Here is a 17,748-nt window from a genome sequence, read left to right as displayed (position 1 = left end):
GGTGGCGGAGCAGGGAGAGCGTGCACTGGCGTGGGACACGGTCAGGGCTGCTGGAGCCGGCAGAGCAGCCAGGGAAGCTCTTGGCCCCACTGTTCACAGACTGTCCGGCTCTGACCTGGCACCTGTGGGGCTTCTCGTCACTTGCCCGTTGGATGTGGCTACATAGCGAAGATGGGGTCACACTTCCAGCTAAGTGTGTGGGGGCAGCACCAGCTTCCTCAAACAGCATAGCTCGTGAAGCCTTCTGGGAAACCATCAGCGCTCCTCCGTTCTTCCCAACTCACAAGGCCAAGCTGAGGGTCACAGCCAGAGGCGCTACATGGTTGAGACCCGGGGGACTGGAGCCAGGGTGCTGATGGGAGGTTCTCCTTCTCCCTGCTTCACTGCACTCTGCTCAAATCCAGCCCAGAGGGGCCAAGCGAGGCGTGCTCACATACCTCCTCCATGGCGCCTCTCGGGCCTGGCCACGTCCTCGCTCGCACAGCGCAGTCTTGGCGTCGGGGTCCCACCCGTCCACACCTGTGATTACCTCACTCGAGGAGGTGGGCACAGGGTTTCTCACTAGCACCGGACCCAGGACCGTGCTGACGGGGCACTCACCACAGGGCCTGCCCCTGAGGCCATGCAGGCACCCGGGGTGGGGGGCGGGGCATCTGTGGTGGTCTGCCACAGTGCCACCATCCTTCCTCCTCTGACGGGCAAAGGCCACAGCAGAACAGAGTGGAGGTCACTAAGCTCCACCTGGCTCTTCACCTGCAGGGCAACTTCTGGGATGGGGGGCAGAGCCTGTCCACAGGGCTGCTGCCCACCCATGTCTGAGGCTGGGCACACTGGGCAGGCCAGCATGCATGGCCACTTCGGGCATGGTTGGGCTGGCTCACTGTCATAACCCTGGAAGCCTTATATATAGACTCTTGCTTGTCCTCTGCCTCTCTCCTGCTGCTTGGTGGGACAAAGAGGGCAGAAACAGGACTTGGCCCCATGCCCTCGGCTCGCAGGGAGAGGCTCCCTCCCGTCTCTGGGGCTCAGCCTGTCTCATGAGCCTGTCTCATGATGAGCACCGACACCCAGGGTTACTGCGTGGGTTTCCTCTGAGGAGCTGAGGGTGCAGGCACCGCCTCCTTCACCCTCCACCCAGGGAAACGGCCGGGCCGCTGGCTCACGGGGGACGGGCAGGGTGTCCATGGGGTGGCCAAGGCAGCAGGGCGGGGAAAACCCCACACCTGAAAACCTGTCTTGGGAGCTGCTGAGAGCCCTGGGCAACCTCACACAGGCCTTCCAGTCTGTTCCAAAAGGAAGCTTTCTCCCTGAACTTGGAGGCAAAGAGCCTGGCACTCTTCATGTTGTCCCCTGGTGAGACCCATACTGGCAGAGTCCTGTAGGTCAGCCCCTTGCCCATGGCCCTCAGAGGGCACCTGGCTGTCATACAGAGGCTGTGGCCCCATGGCCCCTGTGTGCCCTGGCTGAGCTCTTCCACAGCACATGACCTTGACCTTCTGGGCCCCCGGGTCCTCCTGGAGGCCATCCACTAGGCTCTGCTGGGGGTCTCTGTGCTCACCATGCCTGCGCCCACCTTCTCAGCTCAAGGGTGTTTTGGGGTTTAGGGCACCAAGTCCCCTCCCAGCAACCCAGGCCTGGGGGCTGACGCCAGCCCAGAACTCACGAGTGAGTCTGGATGGTTTCTCCCGAGGCCACTTTTCCTCTGCAGACCACAGCCCTGGGGCGGGGAGCACGGGGCCAGGCCCTGCCCATCGCAGGGTTCTCGTGGTACTGATGAAATGTCCGGGGAGCCAATGTGGCTTCCAGAGACGCGGCTTGGTTGGTGCCCCACAGAAAATGTGGAACGAAAAACAAAACCTATTTGGGGGGCAGAGGCAGAGCCCCCCAGAAATAAGGGAATGGAGTGGCAGGGACAGCTCCACATCCTCCCTGCTGCCGGGCAGGCAGGTGGACTTGGCAGAGAGCGCCCAGGGCAGCTTCTGTGGGCCCGGCGGGAACGTGGAATCCGCCCTGGCTCGTGTCCGCTCTCATCGAATCCCCCAGGGGCAGCGGGGTGACGGGGCTCACGTGTCAACTACCTGAGGAATGAATCACCTCGCCAACGGCAGCTCCCCCAGTGCAAACCCCAAAGCCGGCAGATCACAAAAACTCGCCTCTGTGCTGCCGCGCTGCCCCCTGAGCTGGCACCTGCCGCATCTCCTGCTGGCAAGTGAGGTGGAGCCGGGCAGAGCTCTTAGTTACGGGGTTTCTAAAACACTGGCCCATGGTTTTATGAACGAGGTCAGGGTGGTTTAGGAAGGTGTGCTCCCGGCACAGCGGTCTGGCTCCCCCTACATCTCTGGGGACCTGCTACAGACACACACAGGCAGGTCCGGATGGCACGGAGGTGCCCAGCTCTGCCCCCAGCTGCAGCACCATGAAGGTGGTAATGACGCCAGCAAGGACACCGCTGGCTTCCGTCCGCGTGCCTGGCCCTGCGTCTCTGACCGCTGAAAGCTCCCGCCACGGCGGCACATATGAGACTTCAGCCCTCTCCCAGGCACCGCCCTCCACTCTCAATTACAACCAAGGCCAGATGATCTAAAAGTGGCCCCAAGTCCCCCCAGGCGAGCTGGGTCAAAGCTAATCAGATGGTGATGCCAGGGAAGGCCAGAGCCAGCCTGTGCCTGGGGGCTGGGGGCTGCGCTCCGCGTCAGGTCGGGCAGGCAAGGCTGTAGAGGGGAGTCCGGTGTGGCCAGGGCTTAGCGACGCTCAAGGAAAGCTCTCCTGGCACCTGGGGTGCGGACCTGCCACCGCCTCAGGAGATTCTTCACAGGCGGTTCGGGCCGGGCCAGGCCGGAGGACCAGCTGCGGCCCTCCAGGCCCCCCTCTGGGGGAGGGAGGAGACCCCGCTCAGCCCCTGCAGGGCCCTGGGCTCCCTCTCACAGTCAGCCCTCAACTCTCGCCTATGCCCTCTGGTGAGCAGCATGTACGGCCCCCGCCAGCCAGCAGAGCTTCGTGAAACTCAAGCCCGCTCCATAGCTGCCACCTCTGGGAGCGGCCGAGCTACTGCCACACGGTCATCTGCAGCAGCGGGGAGGTGGCCCTGGCCTCCCAGGGCATGTCCAGCGGGGAGGTGGCCCTGGCCTCCCAGGGCACGTCCAATGGCTGGGTGCGGGTCAGGCAAGTGCATGACAGGCCCGCCTCCCAGGGACTCCCAGGGACCAGTGTCCTTAGACTACACCATCTGCCAGGGCAGAGAGAGTTCTGAGGAGGGCGGGGCTGTGAGTGTGGTGGGAGGCCCATGGCCCCTGTGCTGCGTCTGGGACACTCCTAGAGTTTCAAGGAGAGAGGGTCAGGGCAGGCGGGAGAGCCGCTCTCCTTCTGCCTGGGACCCTCAGGGGCCCTGTCCGTCCAGCCAAGCCCAAGAACCTGGCTGGGGGCTGGCCGGGCCTCTTCTCTCTGGGCTCCTGTCCCTGGACCCCACCCTGCCTCCTTCTCACAGAGCACTTGCCTCCTGGGTGGGCTGGGGCTTCCCGGGTCTTCCCCTCTGCAGGGCCCCTCACCGATGCCCCTGATGAGAGGAGGGCTGCCTTGGCTTTCCCACATGGGTGGGCATATCACTGCTCTCCTCTGTCCCCTACCTCATGAGTATTGCTTTAACCTGTCTTTCCCAATGGCCAGTGGGCCTCGGGGGAGCAGCTAGGTCGCTCTCATCCCTGGTGCAGAACCAGCCTTTAGCAGGCGACCGGCAGGGTTTGCTGAGCAAGCAAAGGAACGATGTTTGCGTCTGGCCAGGAAAGCACTGGGCACACAGTCCCAGCGCACGCGGTCCAAGGGGAGACGTTCTGGGCCCCTTCCCGAGTGCTGGGGAATCTCCAGGGGTTGCTCTAAGTTTGGCAGTGGGAGAGGACCCATCTAGCAGGTGCCACATTTCTGCACACAGGGTTTCCTAGGGATTCCCATGGTTCCTGGCTGGAGGCCAGCTTTACTGGGGCATTGACCAGTGCTAACCTTGGGGCTCCATGGAGGCCCGGCCCGGCTGGGAAGCATGGACAAGGAGGGCACGGCCCCCAGGCAGCAGCATACTGCTGTTTCTGTCTCGCTGAGGTCAACAGGGAAGGCAGGGAGTTGTCACGCAGGCCGCCTTCTGGTCTGCTCTGGCCTCTGCCCTGTGCCCTCACGGAGCTGTCCTGGAGATGAGCACAGCTCAGCCGAGAGAAGTTCTGCAGGGCCTGGCGTGTGCTTAGCCATCCCATAAACATCAGTTACCAGCATCACCCTGGAAATGCTCTGCGTTCCACTTTGGTGACAAGAGTCTGGGGTGACTAAAACCCAGAGCAGGAAGGGGAAGAACAAATGCCCAGGCAGTGGCTGAGCAGCCCCCGTGTCCCCGACCTCACACAGGCTGGGACAGAGATGCTGGCCTCTCCCCGGGCACGGGGCTCGCATCAGCCGGCTCCCGCCCTGCAGCTTCCCAAGCAGTCTCTGCACCCTGGGCAGCAGATCCCGCCGAGCACCAAGCGCTCGCCACCCTCTCCCCAAAAAACGTTCCCACTGCGTGGCAAGAAGCTGGTGGGCTCTCCCAGGGTCACAAACCGCGAGGCCCAACAGGTGCTGGCGGCTCCTGGGAGACAGGGCTGTGCTAGCGACGCCAGAGTTAAGTCCGATGACACGCAAGGCCAGGGAATATGCCAGAAAAAAGCCTCAAGGCGTAAAAGTTCCTTCTGCCCCCAGAGCAGAGCACTGAAGAATCCCAGGGTGGCTGCCCAGCATGCAGACGGCGTGAGCAGCTACCCATTCGCTATCCACACTGGCGACGTTAAGGAGAAGTAGGTTTAGATCCGACTGGCGGCCTGTAAGAACCAAGGCAGAATGCCATAGTGTGAAAGGCACCCAGACAAGCCAGCCAGTCCCACGGAATAAGCGCAGTGCCATCTTGCTCATCTGGGACTCATGGGAACTCTGCAGAAACAGGAGACGGGCAGTAGTGCAGATGGCACGTGGCCGCTGCACACAGTGGGCCAGCAAGGGTGCCGCTGGCTTCCTGTGCACAGCAGAAGAGAAGTGACCACCAGCCCTGACAGCCAAGGGTAGACCAAGATGGATGGGCGGGGCCTTGGAAACACTTGGAAAGCACAGAGCAGAGGCAGGCGGCATAGGGGAGTGTGGGGACCTCAGAGAGAACCCTTCTGTCACAACGGAAACGTTTTGAATAATCCTAAATTATTTAAAAACAGGGCTACATTATGTCTGTCTGACACCATTAAAGTACAATGTATAAATTTAAGTTTTAGGGTGCTGGCACTCTGGTATAGCAGGCAAAGACACTGCCTGCACTGCTGGCATCCCATATGTGTGCAGGTTCAAGTCCCAGCTGCTCTACTTCCCATCCAGCTCTCTGCTATGGCCTGGGAAATCAGCAGAGGATGGCCCAAGTGCTTGGGCCCTGCACCTGCATGGGAAACCCAGAAGAAGCTCTTGGCTCCTGGCTTCAGATTGGCCCAGCTCCGGCCATTGTGGCCTTCTAGGGAGTGGACCAGAGGATGGAAGACCTCTCTCCCTCTCTCTCTGTCTCTCTAATAAATAAATAAATCTTCTAAAAAATTAAGCTTTAGGTGCTTAGAAGAATAGATCTTCCATGTATAGACATGGATCTGTGAATATTTCCCTGTATATCAATCTTTTTTTAAAAGAAATTATTTATGTATTCGAAAGGCAGAGCTAAGAGAGAGAGACATCTTGCAATCACTGATTCATTCATCAAACAGTTTCGACAGCCAGGGCTGGTCCAGGCCATAGCCAGGCCCCTGAACCTACATCTGGGCCTCCCATGTGGATGGCAGATGCACAAGCACTTGGGCCATGTCTGGGGCTTCCCCAGGCAATCAGCAGGGACTCGGAACGGGTGCCACGTGGGATGCTGGTGTTGCAGGCGGTGGCCTAAATCACTGTGCCACAATGCCAGCCACTGAAGACTCACGTGGTTGTACAGTGACTGCAGCTGGTCTGCCGTGAGGAAGCAGAGGGTGGTCTGGGCACAGCCACAGGGTGCTCAGAGCAGGGAGCTCGGGAGGACGAGTGTGGCACCCCTGCCCCAGGCCTGCCTCAGGCTCGGATTCTTCTAGATGGCCCAAAGGTCCCAGATGATGAGAACCTGCTCCCGACCCCGCTCAGCACAGCCCACTCTCGTGCTTGGTGCCTACTCCCTGCTGGGCCCCTGGGCCTGGGGAGCAGACCTCTGCTCGTCCTCCACCTAGAGCCTGGCCCAGTGGTGCCTGGCACATCTTTGGGGCGGGCATGTGGTCACACGGGTCGGCCTTGCCCTGCTGTGTGGGCTTTCAGAGCTCGGTGAGCTCTCTCCCCAGCTGGGTGCCCGCCACCAGGGGACAGCAGTCAATGAGTTCAATTCTTCCTCCGTAACTGGAGCAGGTGCTCGGGCACGGATAAGCTCTGTCTGCCATCAGGCACGGCTTCCCTCCCAGCCGCAATGCCCCGGAGAGCTGGGGAGTGGCAGTGAGGATGGGCACAGCCAGCAGCCCAGCGAGCCCAGCACGTTCTGGTCCCCTGCCAGGCAGTGCAGGAGGCAACACCTTTCCGGAGGCTCAGACCCAACCTGCAGTCCTATGGCCCAACTCTCGGGGGGCCTGGGCTCTGGGTGTCCTGGACCCAGGAGAGGGCGCTGACGCAGAGGCACTTGCTGCATTGGCCTGAGGCCCCGCCCATCACACGTCCTGTCGCCATACGCTCATCAAGTACCAGGGCCTCTTCTAGGTCTCCCTGGAGTCCTGCGACCGAGCAAGCCTCCTTGGGTTTAAAACCGCTTGGCAGAGCCATGGGTTTGTAGAGGCTGACAGTGACCTGAGAGCAGTCTTCCCCCAGGGAGCAGATGCTGGTCTGCAGATGGGCAAATACCCAGAGCAGAGCAAGGACATGGGCCGTGCCAGAAGATTCCAGAAAAGGTACAGATGTGGTGAAAGCAGGCCGACTCGCACCGCCCTCTGTCACTGGTAAGAGCATGTCACCACGCGCTATAAAGCATCTGGAAAACAGCCCCAAACACAACACAAGCGAAGGCTCCGAGCCATGCTGGCTTGCTGCAGTCCCAGGAGCTCCCAGAACCGAGGAGCCGACTGGAGGGATGGCAACGTCACACAGAGGAAATTCAGCCTGAGAAAGAAACTGCCGCTTGCTGCGCTGCCCTGTGTGAAATGAACCCCAGAGCGTTTACTCAACTGCAAGGTCACTGGGTGTTTTGAGGGTTTCGTTTCGAGTCCCGGGTGTCCCAGAAGTGTCTGTTTTGTGGGGCAATCTCTAGAGTGCTTCCTTGGGGCTGCAAAGGGAGGCAGTGAGAATACCAGGGGAGGGGGCACTCCCAGGCCCGGGAAGCTCCGTCCCGTCCCAGGGGCCGTCTGGGTCTCTACCTCTCGGTGCCCCCTATCCTCTCTCTAAGTCTCAGTGTAGCTGTATGGGTATCATGACCCTTAAAGGGGGACAGACAGCTTAAAAAAACACGGTCCTCTCCTGCAGCCTGAACAGCCAGAGCAGGGGGGAAACCGTCAACCCCACACCTACCCCGGGGCACCAGCCAGCAGGAGACACACTGGCAGCCCAGATGTGAGGAGAGCAGCAGGTGCAGCCCCTCGGGGTCGCAGGCGGAGGCCTCTCAGTTGGAGATCCCCGGCTGCCCAGCTCCTCCCATGGCAATGGAAACCAGAGGAAGGTGGGCCTGGGCAGATGACAGGGGCAGGAGGAGATGTGGGGAAGGGGTTGTGGAAGAAAGGACCGGGGCTGGTAAACCTGTGGAGTTCAGCGACTCCCCTCAGGGACACCCTGGACAGCAGTGGGATTCCTGTGACCTTGGGGCTACACAGTCCCCATTCTCCCCAGAAGTCAGGGTGCAGCAGGAAGAGCCTGGGCGCTGGCGTCAGACAGCTCTGGTTGAACCCCTGGACATCTGCACAGTTCAGCCATGAGATCCTTCCGTAAAGTGGACTGGGCAACCCCCACCCCCACCCCTGCCAACACACACAAGGTTAAATAAGGACAAGCAGGTGTCTCGTCACAACAGAAGTTCCTTTTCTTTCAAACTGCCTACCCCCAGCCCATAAACCACTGCCATGCTTCAAAGTATTCCAACTCATGCTGCAAACTCGTCTTGGGGAAAAATCACATCAAGCATACACCAAAGCGAATGTCAGTGACTATCTTCGTAATCTGAAAGGAGTTTGTGGGAACTGCTCTTCTGTGAGGTCAGGAACAAGAAACGGATGTCAGCTAGGACTACTTCCACTGAGCACCGCACACCACAATAAGGCAGGAAACACAAATACATCGTAAGAGAGCTGGAAGAGAATTAAATGCTAAAATTGTCAAACTCTACAGATGACACCACTTGGTGTAGAGAATCAGAAAGAATCTACAAATTATTTGAATTTAATAAATAAATTAAACAAGATCCCTGGATACAAGATCAATAAAAGTAGATTGTATTTCATTATATTGCAACAGAGAAAATGAAATTCATAAATACCATTTAAAATAGTATCATAAATTAAACACCATAGAGCAAACCTAATCTAGACGAACAAGACCTCACACAGAAAATTATAAACATTATTATTTAAAGATTAATTTATCTATTTGAGAGGCAGAGTTACAGAGAGAGAAGGAGAGACAGAGGGAGAGAGATCTTCCATCTGTTGGTTCACTCCCCAAATGGCCACAATAACCAGGGCTGGGCCAGGCCAAAGCCAGGAGCCAGGAGCTTTTTCCGGGTCTCCTATGTGGGTGCAGGGGCCCAAGGACCTGGGCCATCCTCTACTGCTTTTCCAGACACACCAGCAGGGAGCTGGATTGGAAGTGGAGCAGCTGGGACTTGAACAGGAACCATATAGGATGCTGGTGCTGCAGGCTGTGGTTTTACCCGCTATGCCACAATGCCAGCCCCTATACAATATTATTGAGAAAGCTAGAGGAGAGCTAAATAGAGGGATACACCATGTCTGTGGGGTAGAATATTCAAAATATAAAGTACCAAATTTTCTCACCCTGATTTATAGGTGCAAAGCAATCTCAGTATAAATCGGATGAGGTCTGTGCATGTATACTGCAGCTGACAACATGACTTTTAATTTTATTATTATTTTCTGACAATCTGATTCTTAAGTGTGTATGGAAATGGAAAGGGCAAAGAATAGCCATGTGCTCTTTACAGCAGAGCAAATGGAAAGTGTAGCTCTACCGGATGTTAGGTACAAAATTAAGACAGCATGGTGCAGGCATGAGGACAGACGTGCAGGGGAAAGTGTAGGGGCTGCTACAGTGGGTTACACAGCTGCTGGTTAAGCCACCACTTGCAGCATCCCACATCGGAGCGCTGGCTCAAATCCTGGCTGCTCGGCTTCCAGTCCAGCTTCCTGCTTGCTAATGTGCCTGGGAAAGCAGCAGAGGATGGCCCACGTTCCTTGGGTACTTGCTACCCACGTGGGAGACCTGGATGGAGTTCCTGGCCCCTAGCTTGGACTTGGCCCAGCCCTGGCCACTGTGGCCATTTGGGAACTGAATCAGTGGAAGATCTCACCCTCCTCTCTGCTCTTCTGTCACTCTGTCAAATCAAACTAGCATTTTTTTTTTAATAGATACATAGATCATAAAAACTGAACGGAGTATAGAAACTGACCAATGTGTAGATGGGCACTTTTTTTTTTTTTTTTTTTTTTTTTTTTTTTTTTTTTTTTTTACAAAGGTGCACTGTGGAACACTGGAAAAAGCTTTTCAATAAATGATGACAGGTTAGTCAGATATCCATATGGAAAAAAAACGAAGTTTGCTGTTCCACATTTAAAAAAAACAAAACTCTGGGTAGATTCTTCTAGAAGATACTGTGGGAAAATGTCCTCATGATTCTGATACAGGTGGAGATTTTTAAAATGGGATACAAAAAGCACTTAACCCCATAATAAAGACTGAGACCTCGAACTCCATTAAAATTGAGCATTTCTGCTCGTGAAAACAATACCAAAGAGTGAAAAAAGCAGGCTGCTGGGTGGAGGAAGACACTTGTACATGAACAATCAACAAACGATTCATACCCAGAATGGAGAAGACGAGAACTGAAGAAGAAAAGCAGAAAACCCGCAGGAAGGCAGGCGAGGGATGGCACAGCAGGTTAAGCCATTGCTTAGAACACCCGCATCCCGTCTTGGAGCGCTGTCTCGAGCCCTGACTGCTCTCTTCTGATCCAGCTTCCTGTTAATGCACCTGGGAAAGCAGCAGAGGATGGCACACGTACTTGGGTTCCTGGACCACACATGGGAGGCCCAGATGAAGCTCCGGCTCCTGGTTTTGGCAGAGACCAGCCCCAGCTGTTGTAGGTGCTTGGGAGAATAAATCAGCAGACGGAAGATTTCTCTGTCTCTTTGCCTCTCAAATAAATAATTAAAAAAAAAAAAAAAACAGACAAGCAGGGGGTGGCGCTGTGGCATAGTGGGTAAAGCCGCCTGCAGTGCCAACATCCCATATGGGCGCCGGTTCGAGTCTCGGCTGCTCTACTTCCAATCCAGCTCTCTGCTATGGCCTGGGAAAGCAGTAGAAGATGGCCCAAGTCCTTGGGTCCCTGCATCTGTGTCGGAGACCTGGCAGAAGCTCCTGGCTTCTGGCTTTGGATCGGCGAAGTTCTGGCTGTTGTAGCCATCTGAAGAGTGAACCAACAGATGGAAGACTCCTCAATCTCTTCCCCCACCCCCGCCTCTCTGTAACTTGGATTTTCAAATAAAAAAAATTTATTTAAAAACCAGGTAAGCAGGCTCGAGGTTTGAGGCGATCCTCTGCCGAGTAGCCATGGAACACACGGACTCCCCTGCGTTGCTGGTGGAGTTGCTATGACTGGGTACGTGTATTCCCAGGTCTATCACACGAAAGAAACACACACACCCATGCACCAAGGGACATGCATGAGAAGTTATTTCTAGTAACTGCAAACTGGAAATAGCCTACATGTCGACTGGATTAATGCCAGCTGCATAAATTGTAGTGTGTTCATACAGAGGAAAGTCTTACAGCAATGGAAATGAATGGATGAAAGCTAGGTGAAAAAATGGGTGCATTCTCTCACATACATAACACAGAGAGAAAAAACACAAGACTGAGCCATCTCATTCACATCAAGTTCAAGGCCAGTGTTACACTGGTGGTATCCTTTTTGGATGAAAGGGACACACGGGAGACCCCTGGGGCTGCCACATGCTATTCCTTGACCTGGGTGTTCTCCCCTTCTAATACTCCCTTGAATTAGAATCTTACGACGTGTACACTATCCTCTGTGCACGTCAGAGTCCAACACCAAGTCTGGGATGGGCATTTTGTGCAGCAGTTAAGACACTACCCGGGCTGCCTGTGCCCCGTATCAGAGACCCTGGGTCTCAGAGCTAACTTGGCTCAGATTCCAACTTCCTGCTAATGTGCAAGTGCTTGGGTCCCTGCCACACATGTGAAAAATTGGATGCTCTTCCTGGCTCCTGGCTTTGGCCTGGCCTAGCCCTGGCTGCTGTGGTCATTTACGGAGTGAACCAGTGGATGGAAGATCTCTCTTTCTCTGTTTTCTCTCTCTCTGCCTTTCAAATAAATAAAAAAAATCTTTAACAAAAATGAGTTTATTGCAAAAATCTATTTCCCACTGTGCACACCACAAAGAATGCAGTGGAGCTGGGAAGTGGCACTCCTGGTGGAGGCAGGGCCCAGCGTGCCCGTGGGTGCCAGCCGCAGAGGGCTGTGGTCAGCAGCCTCCCATCTCGGGGGCTCCCACGCGTCCTCGCTCTGATCAGTTCAGGCCTCAGAGAGCCAGTGGGACTGAGGGCTGGCAGTTTCTGTGAACGGCTGGGCACCGAGGCTGGCAGCTGGAGAACCTCTGCTGAGGCAACTCAGGGCCTGAAAATGCACCTTCAGGCTGCACCCTCCCAGTGTTCCTGGGAGGGGGGAAAGGGTGCACGGCTGATAAGGACCCCTCCTGAGGCTGGGCAGCTGTGGCCTGGAAGGTGCGGTCAGCCCCACGGCAGGCAGCTGTGCCACCCAGTCTGCTCCTGGGCCCTCAGAGCAGCACGGTGCCACTCGTGTGTGGCTGCTCTGCATATCTTGTGGCTGAGAAGGTGTCCCAGGGAGAAGCCAGCTGGACTGGCCTCTTACTCACGGCTTGCCTTTAGCCAGGCCCCTCTCAGGGTCCCTGTGGTCATTGTGCTACAGTGGGTTGCACCGGGGGGGTGGTCTGGGGTGGCTGCGAGGAACAGGTGGAGGACAGAGCTGGGCACCGCCTCCCCACCGTCCCAGCGGCACATGGCCGTGGACAGGGCCTGGCACAAAGTGCCAGCTCAGCTGCTTGGAGACCTGCTGGGACGCCGGTGCGTCACTGGGCGCTGCTGTGAGCACCGGGGAACCCAGAGCCACAGCATCTACAGGGACACCCCGTGCAGAAGGCTAACGGCAAACCCAGGGCCCTGAACAGCAAACTGCAAGGCCCCATCAGCCCTCCTTCCCTGGCAGGCCAGCCACGCCCCCGTGCTGGAAGGCCTGCTGAGGTCTCTCCCACCTGCCTTCCAGGAGTCAGCGCAGCAGGGTCTGATGGGGGCGTGCTGGGTCTGCAGAGGGAGGAAGAGGCAACGGCAGGCTCCCTTCACCCGTGGGAGATGCGTTCCAAGATCCCCAGGGGATGGTTCTGAACACTGACCTCTACAGGATTCTCTTATACATACAACTCTATGATAGAGTTTAATTTATAAATCAGGCAAAGTAAAAGATTAACAATGATAACTGTTAAACAGAATTATTCTAACAATATTCTGTAATAAACTGCCAGCGATGCCACTTGCACATTTTGGGGCCATCATCATTACTATTATTTTTTAAGATTTATTTATTTATTTGAAAGGCAGAGTGACAGAGAAAGTGGGAGACCTTCCCTCCGCTGGATCACTCCCCAAATGCCTGCAACAGCCAGGAGCCAGGACCTCCATCCACGTCTCCCACATGGGAGGCAGGAGCTCAAGCACTAAGGCCCTCATCAGCTGCTTCCCAGACCCATCGGCGGGAAGCTGGATCAGAGGCAGAGCAGCTGGGATGCAAACTGGCGCTCTGATGGGGGATGTGAGTGTCCCCAGTGGCAGCTTAACCCACTGTGCCACAACACCTGCCCATCTGAACATGAGCACTGTGACCCCACAGCAGTCAGTCTGATGGCCAAGATGGCAACCGGGTGACTGATGGGCAGGTAGCGGACAGAGCGTGGATCCGGCGGACAAGGGAAGACTGCATGCTGGGAAGGACAAATGCAATTGAAAATCTGTTTATTTCTGGAATTTTCCATTTCATAGGTTCAGACTGTGAATGATCACAGGAAACCAAGGAGAGTGAAAATGTGGGGTGGGGGGGACTAAGGTATACACACAGAGAGAGAACTGGCTAGCGAGATTCGAGGGGCTCAGTCACGGGGCCAGGAACCTGGGCAACACTTCATCGATGGGGTGTTTGCAGGGATGCAAGTTTTAACGTCCTGGCAGACTAGGGAAGGGTGCAAGCTGATAGGGGTTAGCTATCCCTCGGGATGCCAGCTTCCCACACTGCGTCCCAGCCTCCTGCCGATGCGTCCTGGGAGGCAGTGGGTGATGACTCCGGGGCTTGGGTCTCTGCTGCCCAAAGCTCTGACTTTGGCTGCCTGGTACAGCCCCGGCTGCTGTGAGCATCATGACACATGGACAGTCTCCTTCTCTGTCTCCTCTCTCTCTGTGTCGATCTGCCTCTCGAACAGAGGAACATGAACAAACATTTCTTTTTAACGGCCGAGGGTGGAAGTGAAGGCTGAGCCCGAAGTGCCCTGGGAGACAGCAGAGGGAAGGATCAAGAGGCCGAGAGCAGGGGCTGCTCTGGAGGGGACCCAGCAGAGGGAGCCCACGGGACCCAGGGCCCGCACAGGCTCCTCTGCCATGTGCTGGTGAGAGGCAGGCGGGTGGGGTGTTTCCCCCGCAGGCCCAGGGGACAGCAGGACCGGGAGTCCCAGAGCTGGGCTTGCTGGCACCCACAGGGTGAGGCAGCCTGAGGTCAGAGAGGCCGGGGTGGTGAACAAGGTCCCCCCCCCCCCGCCCTGTCAGTGACAGCTGCTGCCAGGACTTCTTGGACTCTGTACAACCAGGGACCAGCAGATGGCAGGAGCCAGGTGCTCCACCCAGCTCTCCTACGGAGTGGCAGGGACCCACGTACTTGGGCCATCTGCTGCTGCTTTCCCGGGAACATTCGCAGGAGCTGATCAGAAGCGGAGCAGCCGGGACTCAAATCGACACTCTGATATGGGATGCTAGTGTCTCAAGAGGAAGTTTTACTCTCTAGGCCACGATGCTGGGCCCAGGCTAATAGTTTTGGCAATGCCTGTTTCAACGGCCAAAACAAGTTATTTAGGTAGGCAGGAAGAAACAAAAGATTGTGTTTTGCTACTTAAGCTATTAATGTGTCCCAAGAGTGACCAACAGGTAGAGGAGGGAGCCATGAGCCTCACAAGAGACTGCCAGGATCTGCAGGGACACCTGACACGCTGGCAGCTGCTGGCCTCAGTGGGCTGGACCAGGGTGTGGCACCTGCCAGTGGGGAGGAGGAGTGGGCACCCCAAGGCCAGGGCGTGCGTCTCAGGCAGGCACTAAGTACAACCACAGCAGTTATTATGAGGTGCCCCAAACTTATGTGGCCGCACCCCACACCACCTCACACCACCTGCAGGCACCCCCAGGTCCAGATGGCGAGCCGCACCGTGGAGGGCACCAGGGCCTGCCACGGGCGGGGCCAGCTGAACATCGGCTTGCGGCGACAAGGTGGGAGTTCCTTCCTTCAGGCCAGGCTGCCCACCCACCCGGGGTCCAGAGGGTCTGAAAAGCCCCAAATTTGCCAGACAGAGCCCTTGGAGCAGGCCTGCCTGGAAGAGGCTGAGATGAGCACGCCCTCCAGCCCTGTGAAAATAGTGGACTTCTCAGACCCCAGGTCTTTCACATGTGTTTTAACCTGCACGGTTCAGCAGCATCTTGACCGGTTTTACAATGAGAAGTGACCTGGTGAGGCCCGGGCCCAGGGCTGGTGAGCCGTGAGCATGCAGCGGGCAGGAGTTCCCCTCGCTGTCGGCTCCACAGCTCACACGCCTGCAGCCACACCTGGCTTCCACGCGTTACTCTGACAAATGTGACGGTCTTGGTGATTGTCACCACGCTTCACTCTTGGGCAAAAAATGGCAGGCACTTAATGTAAACGCCGCGATCATTACTCCGCTTAGAGCTAAGCCACGTTTATACAGCCTCTCCCGTCCAGGTTAGTCCTAACCAACCACGGAGACAGCGCTCCCCACTTCAGGTTCACGGAACCTCATCCCCCAAGGATCCGAGCCGCCTCCCGCCACGGCTCCCCTCTGCGAGGACACACTCAGGTCTCCTCTGCCTCCCTTCAATCAAGCGTCGCTTTCCAGGTACTGGGCCAAGCACTAATGGCACTGAAACAAACAAAATGAAGCCCTGCGCTCGGGGCCCTGCCTGGTGAAGGCAGCGGACAGGAAACCAATGTCTCGGGTGGCACAGGACCCTGGGGAAGGCACATCTGACTCCGCTTTGCTGAGGGTGACCAGGGGCGGAGTTTTTGGTTGAGCATGGAAGGACAGTAGGGGTTACTGCACACAGGCCAGGGCCGTGAGAGGCTCGTACACCAGCCTCTGCCCTGGCCCCCACGCCGCCGGTGCTGCCATAACGCGTGGATGCAGCCCTGCTGGCGGGAGGAAACGGGCAGCCAGGAGCTGAATGTGCCACTCGGAGGACACGACCACACTCCCAGTGGACATTCCGTGCGCTCAGTGGCAACGACGCACTCTAGGGGACCTTCATTCGTACTCACCGGGTTTTGTTTGTCTTTTTCCATTTGAGGGAAGAAGACAGTGAGAGAGAGAGAGAGGGAGAGAGAGAGAGAGAGGGAGGATGAGCATGCAAGAGCTCCCATCTGTTTGCTCACTCTCCAAACATCCTCTCAGGTTCAAAGACATCGCCAAGATGTTGTCATGGACCCCTGAACTGCCGCGAAGCAGGGCTGCTGCCCTTGTCTGCAATATTTTTTGCAAAGAGCAGAGCCTCCGGCCAGAACTGGAGTCTGTGACACTGCTGGGTCTCAAGATCTCTTTCTGCTGCCACAACCTGCGAGCACGGAGCTGCCATCCACGAAGCTCCAGCAGGCACCCCCAGGACGGCGCTGCCTGGGAGAGGGGCAGGAGGGCGGCCGTGCAGCTCACGGCTTGCATTTCCCCTTCTCCCCTGCAGCGTCTGCCTGGGAACCCAGGGACGTGTCCCCCTCGATCCCTGGACCCTGGTGAAACACAGCCCTGCTTGTCTGCTGTATTCGGGGTTAGGAGAAGCTGGCCGAATGAACAGACTTTGGCACTGTCTTCCAGAGACAGGGCCATGCCGAGGAGGAATGTGGCACCGCAGGATGCTTGGTCAAGCTCTCCTGTGAGTTACTGGTGGGAACAGGGCTCACATGACAGCAACACACGAAGCCCAACGATGATAGAGCAGAGAGCGGGTCCCAAGGGCACCCAGTAACCTGTCTTCTCCCCACAGCAGAGCAAGAGTCCCCGAGCAAGAACTAGGTCTCTTCTGGAAGGTGCCGTCCAAGGCTGCCCGCACGTGCAGACCACTTTCCTGCCCCTGGACACAATGAAGCCACCTAGATATTTAAACAAGGCCCAGGTCTGAAGACCCAGAAAGGAAGGTCGCTGACTGGGTGTCCAAGCTGGATGACAGCTCGGGGCAGGTGTCTCTCTCACCTGTTCTCCTGGACCCTGACACTGACAGTGCGGCCATTCTCTCACGGCCAGGCCAAGGTCCCTGCGGTGAATTCCTCTACTGCCCTGGGCTTCAGGTTCTGCAAATAACGTAAGAACACTCCGAGGCTGCTGGGCGGATTAAGCGGGATTAGGAACGTAAACTCCCCAGCACTGTGCTCAGGGACAGCTGCCACCAGCAGCGGCGTTGTCATCACGAGGGCCAGTCACCCACCACACATCACCGTCCCACAAAGAAGCCACAGCCGAGGAGGTGACGGAAGGGCAGGGAGGCTAGAAAACTGTGCCCGGGCTACCTGTCTGTCTGCAGTGGCCACTAGTCTGTGTTTCTGCAGATGCTCAGACGTCTCCCAGCTTCAAATTCCCAAGGGAGCCAATCACAACAAAACCCGTAATCACAGGCACAGGCAGAGCTCAGGAGCCGGGGGCGGCGAGGACTTGAGACTGGGAGGGGACAGGTGGGCCCGGAACACGGCGAGAGCCTGGGCAGGGGTCTCTCTGGAGCACACCTCTAACACGTGCAACTCCTGCACGAGTGCCTCAGCTCCCGCCCATGTGGCTTGGTGCAGCTGTTTCCTAGTTGGGGGCCAGAGCGCGACCCCTCGGTGTGGGAACGCACACAGCACCCGCCCGGCGCGGCATGGTGACACTCGGCCACCGCGTGGCTTACTTGTTGCTGTCGCGGTACTCGTAGACATGGCATCCTTGGGGCATTCCAGTCTCATGGTCCAGGGTGAAGGCAAGCTTTAGCTAAATAAAGAGAGGAGAAAAAAGTAAGTTTGGGGCTGCATGCTCTATTCATGCCAACAGCTGATTACAAACAAGACAAACCAAACCAAAACAAAATCAAGTAAGCAAAACTACGCTCCGTCCAGCAAACGTGTGCAGAGCCTGGGCCTCCTACCTGGGAGGAGCCCACG

General features: G+C 56.8%; 1 protein-coding gene across 3 annotated transcripts in view; it reads right to left on the bottom strand.

Annotated features, from left to right (window-relative positions):
* DIS3L2 (DIS3 like 3'-5' exoribonuclease 2) overlaps positions 1 to 17,748 on the bottom strand; it is a 395,509-nt gene that overhangs the window by 16,432 nt on the left and 361,329 nt on the right. For all 3 annotated transcript variants that reach the window (XM_062193445.1, XM_062193453.1, XM_062193448.1), the window contains one exon: positions 17,499 to 17,578. In XM_062193445.1, coding sequence (XP_062049429.1) covers positions 17,499 to 17,578 — 80 coding nt within the window. The remainder of the gene's footprint in view (positions 1 to 17,498; positions 17,579 to 17,748) is intronic.

Source organism: Lepus europaeus, chromosome 1 (genome assembly GCF_033115175.1).
Source record: "Lepus europaeus isolate LE1 chromosome 1, mLepTim1.pri, whole genome shotgun sequence".
Classification (NCBI taxonomy): domain Eukaryota; kingdom Metazoa; phylum Chordata; class Mammalia; order Lagomorpha; family Leporidae; genus Lepus; species Lepus europaeus.
Note: the sequence above shows the minus strand (reverse complement) of the source record. Positions and strands in the feature narration are given on the sequence as shown.